The 7,901-nt window shown below is 42.1% G+C and overlaps 1 protein-coding gene across 1 annotated transcript in view; it reads right to left on the bottom strand.

Moving 5' to 3' along the window:
- Positions 1-385: 385 nt before the first annotated feature.
- The window catches only part of LOC132400772 (pecanex-like protein 1), a 232,878-nt gene continuing 225,362 nt past the window's right edge, over positions 386-7,901 (bottom strand). Inside the window, exon 35 of the mRNA XM_059982121.1 lies at positions 386-4,508. Within this exon, the coding sequence (XP_059838104.1) occupies positions 4,338-4,508 (171 nt within the window). The 3' untranslated portion in view covers positions 386-4,337. The remainder of the gene's footprint in view (positions 4,509-7,901) is intronic.

Raw genomic sequence — 7,901 nt, 5'->3', positions numbered from 1 at the left:
AGGTAATCTTTGATGTCCTAGAAAGGGAAGTCTCATCCTGGGAACAAATGCGATGGAGGTGAAGGAACTGAAGAAATGAAATGGCATTTTTACAGGAGACAGGGTGGGAAGAGGTACAGTCAAAATAGTCATGAGAATCAGTAGGTCTCTAAAAGATATCAGTGGACAGTTTGTTTCCAGAGATGGAGACAGAGGGATCAAGATAAAGGAGAGAGGTGCCAGAATAAAGTCCAAACCCATCCACAGCATCATTCGGCACTAAAATAATTTTGCCTTGATAGATTTATAAAGAAATCTCTAAGTAATACATTAAAATTGCTCTACCTCCAAAAGTTAAAGCAATATCTATAGTGTTCATATACAAATAATGATCCTTTCAGCAAAATAAAAATTGCACTTTAATTTTCTGAAATAATATTCCATACTGAATCATGCTCCAATATTTAAAGTATCCATACATTCCAACACAATTGAATTGACATTACAAGTATATACATTTTAAGTTAGCATAAAGTTCAAAACCTGATACTTATATTGCATATTTCCATGTGTATGTGTACAAGTGTACATATGGTTCAAGAATATAGCCTTAGTGCAGTTTTCTTTACATTTTTATCATCTTTCTAAATATTATATTATTTTCAACTCTAAAACATTTTCATGCCTTCAATTTGCACTTCACTTAACAAGGCAGTAAATTTATAAGCCTATAGTTAGCATATTTCATAGGCAACTTCATGCAGTTATATTTAATATGGGAAACCGTGAATAGTCTAAAGCACAATAAATTTATTTTCCTATGCATCATGACTGAAATGGAGAGTTAACTTTCATTTCCATCTTTGAAAGGATAACAATAAATGTATCATTTTTGGTTTTACATTAAAATTGCATTTCACCATTTCGAAGAAATAATTACTATATTCCAAGATGATTCATATTTCAAGAAGTAAAATCGCAATGCAGAAATGTATTACATTCAAAACAAGTAGGACACAATAATATACTGCTATTATTCCAACTAAAGCATATTGTAAGCAGTTCTAATGACCCTTGGAAAGGCAATTAGTCAAAGTTTTACCACCAATAATGACTAATTTCAAGTGGTAATTTTGCACCATCATATAGCAAAACATGCTTCCAGCAACAAGCCAAAATATTTACCATCAAGCAGTTAAAAAGATAATTTTATGATCAACTTTAGAAGGAATGATAACAAACAAAAAACATTTTAGCTGCAATGACTCAGCATCTGGTACTCGTAAGTTTTCTGTTACAGTCAAATAGTCAATAACTTCATCATTCCTAGCATTTGAAACCTGTTGCTGCATCCTTGAACTAATTGATTGCATTCAGACCATCTTTCAAATTGCCAGATTTTAAACTTGTTCTGTATTCCAAAACAGTACAAAAGGCTAATAGGATTAATTGATATAATTGCATAGTGTACCATAGCAACTCATTATCAGAATTCAACAAGAATCTTGTCACTTATCCAGCATCTGCAGAATCCCTTGTGTTAATAATTTATCAAGTTGCTTGTTGTTAAACACAGATAGAAAGTTAGAGCAAAATTACTGAAGAAGTGCCCGATTAAACATTAGGCATTTTGTTTTTATATAGTGCAAAGCGATTTCAGATAGAGACATAGAAAACTACAACACAGAACCAAGTCCTTTGACTCATTTAGTCTAGACTGAACCATGAACATGCCGAGTCCCATCGACTTGCACCTGGACTACAGCCCTCCATACGTTTCTTATGTATTGATATCAAAACTGAATCCACCACTTGCCCTGGCAGCTTGTTCCACATACTTAAGACCCACTGAATGAAGAAGTTCTCCCTCATGTTGTTCCCCTTAAAGATTTCACCTTTCACCCTTTACTCATGACCTCTAGTTGTAGTCTCACCCAATCTCAGTGGAAAGAAACCTGCATGTATTTAACTTACCCCTCATGATTTTGTATATCTCTATCAAATCTCCCCTCTATTTTATACATTCTAGGGAATAAAGTCCTATCCTATTCAATCTTTTCCTATAACTCGGGTGCTGAAGTCCCAGCAACATCCTTGTAATTTTTCTCTGTTCTCCAAGTATTACATCCAAACATTTATATTTACTCCAAATATTTATGTTGCTATATGCAGTGCTTTGAAATAATGTATTAATTCACCAGCAGAAAATGACTTGTCTGTTTCATAGTTGTCCACATGATACACAATATAAGCTGACATCATTTTTTACAGTTCTACAATATGATTTTGCCAAATAAATAAGATTGATATCAATTTTTATCAGCCAAAATCCTGAGAAAAGTTGAATTGCTCTACTATTTTTGTCTGATTATGCTTCTGTTCAGTCCCTTGGGACCTGCTTCTACTTTAAGAGCACCATATAAAGAAAGTTGTTTTTATAGGCATAGTAGTGGGCAAATAATGTTCATGATTAAGCAATGAGAAATGACCACACTGGAAGGGGGAGCATAACTGTGGAGATGGAAATTGGTTTCAGTAAGGAGTTGAGTAGTCAATGCATAATCATTTGCTGCACCCTCCACTGATCTCTGAGGAGTAGTATAGTCAGCAGATATATTTATATCCTTCCCACAGCCAGAAAATACAGCATGAAAAGCGCTTAGTCTTTTATACTTCCATTACAGTTAGCTATAACAGAAGCACTCCATTTTACTGTTATCTCCACATATCTCCATAATTCACTACTAAGTTGCACTTTGTATTTGTAGTGCATTTTTTTCACTTTTCAATCATATCCTGTCCTTTTTTTGTTGAATGTGCTTCCAGCACTCTTTCATACAAGCTACTCCAGACCTTTACTTTTTACTGTGTAAACATCCGTGTCCTCAGTTAGCAATTAAGTCACTCAAAGTTTTTCTCCTTTATACTTGATCAAAATTTTTATGATTTAGAACACAGCCACCTAGCTTCTTGTTGTTTCACCATCTCTAAAGCCTTGACATCCTTTCTAAGATCTGGTGCCCAGAAATGGATGCAGTGTCCTAGGGAAGGTCTAAATTTTAAAAGGTACAGCCTAACTTATTGCTTTTGAACTCTGTCCACAAGTTCCAGTGTGTATTTATGACAACTTAATAACTAAAGGTAATTTTATTTCTTATTTCTGCATTCAATACATTAAAACATTCCAATCTTAATTGTCTTTATTTCATTTTGGTTTTTTAAAATGAGAACTCTGGTAACATTGTGCTGTAACCCAGTTCTGGACATCTACAGGTCTTACAATTAGGATAACCTTCCCATTTCTATGAATTCAATTGCATCTGTCAGCTATCTGCTATTCTATCCTTGTCCTCCAGCTTTCCTTCCTATAGCTTCCACATGCTCCTAAAGCATCAACAGTAAATTTCCATGCCATCCTCTCAAGGCCATGCTGAAATCATTTTGCAAGTTGAAAATGTAATCCTTGGAACACAACACCACACACAAATGTAAAAAGAAAAATCATTGTTCCTTTATACTTCGTTCTCGAGCTGTACTTTGATTCACATAGCCAATTTCCCTTGAGCATCATTAGTTGTAATAGCTATAAAAAATTAAGGTGAAATTTATTTGAAAATCTGTGCACTGGTATCTCATGTGGCAGGCAGGATGTTTTCCCTGAAACAAATGTACTAATTGAATCAGTTCTAAAAGTGGTCATTACATTGCCAGAGCACCGACTGTACTTTTGTTAATCCAGCATATATAAACTGGCCATATTTGGCAAGTTATCTAGATGCATTTGGTGAATTCATAAATCTAGGAAATTCAATGTTTTTGTTCACAAGTAATTTTTTACACTGTAGTTATGACAAAATTGAAATTTTCCATACCTAATCACTGACTTCATAAATAATAATTCCAAAAATTTCACCAGAACTGAGGGACGATTGGTTACACGATGTTTTGTTATTTATATTTTTGTGTGCAAGTAGAAAAATTGCCACTCTTCACATCATATCCTCTGTAAGATGGATACAATGCAGCTCTTTAACATGTTTGCTATTGGGAAACAAGCAAAATACAGAAAGATGTAAGAGCAACACAGATGGAGGAATAAATATACTTTGAAAATGAAACTATATTAACTTCATCACACAAAACAACTTATAGCATTCAACACTGACTAATTCCATTAAATTGTTCTGTTTGATGCAGTTTTCTTTTCTGTAGTTTGATGTAGTTTTCCTTTTTGTAGTTTAATGCAGTTTTCCTTCCTGGATGTAAGAGAATTATCTCCCCTATTTTTCTTGCTCTTAATATCTTATTCTTCACTGATTTCACCACTTTATAAAGAACCAAGCATTTCCTATTAACACTTAAGTGATCACTGGTGATTCTGGTCCAGGACTGGCTGAGGTCATTGTACTCTGTTCATCTTTCACCTTTGGGTCAGCACTTTGAGTGAGTAATGCATTGTCTGTGTGTGCCATGTCCTTCGGCTGGCTGGAGCTTATAACATCCAGAGAAGACCAGGCATCAGAGCTTCCCTTTAAGAAAGAACAAGAGAGTTAATCACTTTCCACATGGTATGGAATCATAGAACTAGTCCATTAAATACACAGCTATGTATTATACCATCTCTTTGAAAGGATTATCTAATTGGTACCTCCTGTTTCCCTCAGCTCTATAAATATTTCCTTTTTAAGTTACCAGTTAATTTGTTTCCTCTCTGCTGCTCATCCAGTATGTAGAGAAAAACTACCTTGTTCTTTTGCCAAGAGTCTGAAAATGAGATAGGTTTTATTTGTCACATGTACATTGAAACATACAGTACCGTGAAATACATCATTTGGCTCAAATCAAAACATTGTACTTGGCAGCCACAAGTGCTTCCATGCTCCTTGCACCAACACAGCATGTACACAACTCACTAATCTTAATCCATATGTCTTTGGAATGTGGGAGGAAACCTGAGCACCCAGAGGAAACCCACATCATTATGGGAAGAATGTACAAACTTCTTACAGACAGTGGCGGGAATTGAAGCCCAACTGGTGATTGCTGGCACTGTAAGGTAATGCCATAACTACAAAACTATTTGTGCCTTAAGTCTGCGTCCAATGGCTACGAACTCTCCCATCACCGCAAGTGGTTCCTTCTTACTTATCATAATTACCTTTGAAATTTTGAACCATTAATACATTTCCCTGTAATCTTATCCAAGGAGAACTTGGGCCCTCAGTGTCTCCATCTTCCTCTCATCCCACCATCCCTGAACACCCCAAACCTCCCTTCTCAGACTGAGTGTATGTTTCTGGTCTTCTGCTGCTGTAGCCCATCCACTTCAAGTTTTGACATGTTGTGCATTCAGAGATGCTCTGCTGCACACCACTGTTGTTACGTGTAGTTCTTTGAAGTTCTGTCGCCTTCCTGTCAGCTTGAACCAGTCTGACTATTCTCCTCCGACCTCTCTCATTAACAAGGTATTTTTGCCCACAGAACTGCCACTCACTGGATTTTTTTTGTTTTTTGCATCGTTCTCCGTAAACTCTAGAGACTTGTGGTGAAAATCCCAGGAGATCAGCAGTTTCTGAGATACTCAGGCCACTCTGACTGGCACCAACAATCATTCCACAGTCAAAGACACTTTGATTACGTTTCTTCCCATTTTGATTTTTGATCTGAACCTCTTGACCATGTAGTTGCATGCAACGCGCTACTAAAGAAACACGCGGAGGCAGAGAGAGCTGAACTCAGAATGCCTTTACTGATTCAAAATTGCGCGCTTAGATCTCCCCTCCCATGGCCCCTGCGACCGGCGGGGCGGACGTGACATCAGACTGTCCCTGGAAGGTCCGCCCCGAGTGCGTAGTTCCAAACGTGCTACCGCGTATCTGCTCGTGGCTCCCGATGGTGTTTCGAGCCCCGCATGTACGGGCTGCCACACCCTCCCCCGAAATGTCCATCGGGGTAATGGAGCCCCCAGTCTGTGTGGCTTACCGGGTGGCCGGCCTCGCTGACGCGGTGCGGGTACCCTCACCGGTTGCTCAATGTCCAAGTACGCCGGTTTGAGGCGGTCCACTGTAAAAGTCTCTTCCCGGCCACCCGCCTCCACGACACATGTGGTTCTGTTGTGCCGGTTCACCTTGAAGGGTCCCTCGTATGGCTGTTGTAGAGGTGACGTTTGCATGCCCCTGCGAATAAGAACATACTCACAGTCTCGGAGGTCTTTAGAGGTGAAGGATGGCATGGGATCATGCTTGGAGATCAGGACCGGTGCTAGGGTCCCTACCTTGTCCCACAGCCTCGTTAGCACCGCTGCTGGAGTTTCGTCCAAACCTCGGGCTTCTGGTACGAACTCACCCAGGACTGTCGGGGGCACCGTAGACCAATTCCGCCGAGGTGTCCAGGTCCTCCTTGGGGGCCCATCAGAGCTGACTTGAGATGCCGGTGGAATCACTCTACCAAACCGTTGGACTGGGGATGGTACGCTGTGGTGTGATGCAGCTGGGTGACCAGGAGCTGCGCCAGTGCTGTCCACAAACCAGACATGAACTGCGCCCCTCTGTCGGAGGTGATGTCCATTGTAAGGCGGAACCTGGGGATCCAGTTTGCAATGAGCGTCCTGGTGCAGGACTCAGTGGACGTGTCTGCGAGCGGTACGGCTTCCGGCCATCTGGTGAACCTGTCTACCATGGTAAAGATATACCTGGCGCCCTGGGAGACTGGCAGGGGGCCAACAATGTCCACGTGGATGTGTTGGAACCTCCTGTGCGTCAGCTGGAACTGCTGGAGGGCAGCCTTCACGTATCGCTGGGCTTTGGCGTCTGGCAGTGTACGCAGGTCCTGGCCCAGTGTTCGACCTGTTTGCGCAAACCGTGTCAGACGAATCTGTCCGCTACCAGCTTGATGGACGGGTGGGCCAGGTCATGCAGTGTGTCGAATACCCGGCGCCTCCATGCTGCTGGTACCACGGGTCGGGGTTTGCCGGTAGACACGTCGCACAGGAGTCGATCCGCTGCCGAGCCAGTGGAGACGTCCTCCAACTGGAGCCCCGAAACAGCGGTGTGGTAAACTGGGATCTCGGTGTCTGACCGTTGTGCTTCTGCCAGTGCTGTGTAGTCTATTTCTGAGGACGATATGCCTACTGAGTGGGGGCAGGGACGAGACAGTGTGTCGGTGTCCGACCGTTGTGCTTCCGCCAGTGCTGTGTAGTCTATTCCTGAGGATGATATGCCTGAGTGGAGGCGGGGTGGGACAGTGTGTCGGCGACGACGTTGTTCTTCCCTGCAATGTGGTTGACTCTGTGGCCCAAGAAGTCGATCTCCGTCAGCCCAAACTGGCACTTTGCCAGATTGATTACCAGTCTGTGGTCGCTCAGGCATTGGCAGAGCTGGTGCAAATGTGCCATGTGCTCTTGGTGCGAACTGATGGCCACCAGGATATCATCCAAGTAAATGAAAATGAAATCCAGGCTGCATCCTACCGAGTCCATGAGCCTTTGGAAAGTTTGGGCTTCATTCTTAAGACTGAAAGGCATCCTTAGGAATTCAAACAAGCCGAACGGGGTGATGAGGGCCGTCATGGGCACGTCGTCGGGGTGCACTGGGATCTGATGGTATCCCCGGACCAGGTCGATTTTCGAGAAGATGGTCGCTCCGTGCAGGTTCACCGTGAAGTTCTGGATGTGGAGTACCAGGTATCTGTCAGCGGTTGTGGCATCATTGAGCCTTCTGTAGTCTCCGCAGGGCCTCCATCCTCCTGTGGACTTGGGCATCATGTGCAGCAGGAATGTCCACGGACTGTCTGAGCGTTGTACGATTCCCTTCCATCTTATGAAACTCCTCCTTGGTGAGGTGGAGCTTGTCGGGAGGGAGCCTGCGAGCTCGGGCATGCAGCAGTGGTCCTTGCGTGGGGATGTGGTGCTGCACGCCGTGCTT

This window comes from Hypanus sabinus, chromosome 10, assembly GCF_030144855.1.
Source record: "Hypanus sabinus isolate sHypSab1 chromosome 10, sHypSab1.hap1, whole genome shotgun sequence".
NCBI lineage: Eukaryota > Metazoa > Chordata > Chondrichthyes > Myliobatiformes > Dasyatidae > Hypanus > Hypanus sabinus.
The sequence above is the reverse complement of the archived record's forward strand: the minus strand, read 5'-3'. Positions and strand labels throughout refer to the sequence as shown.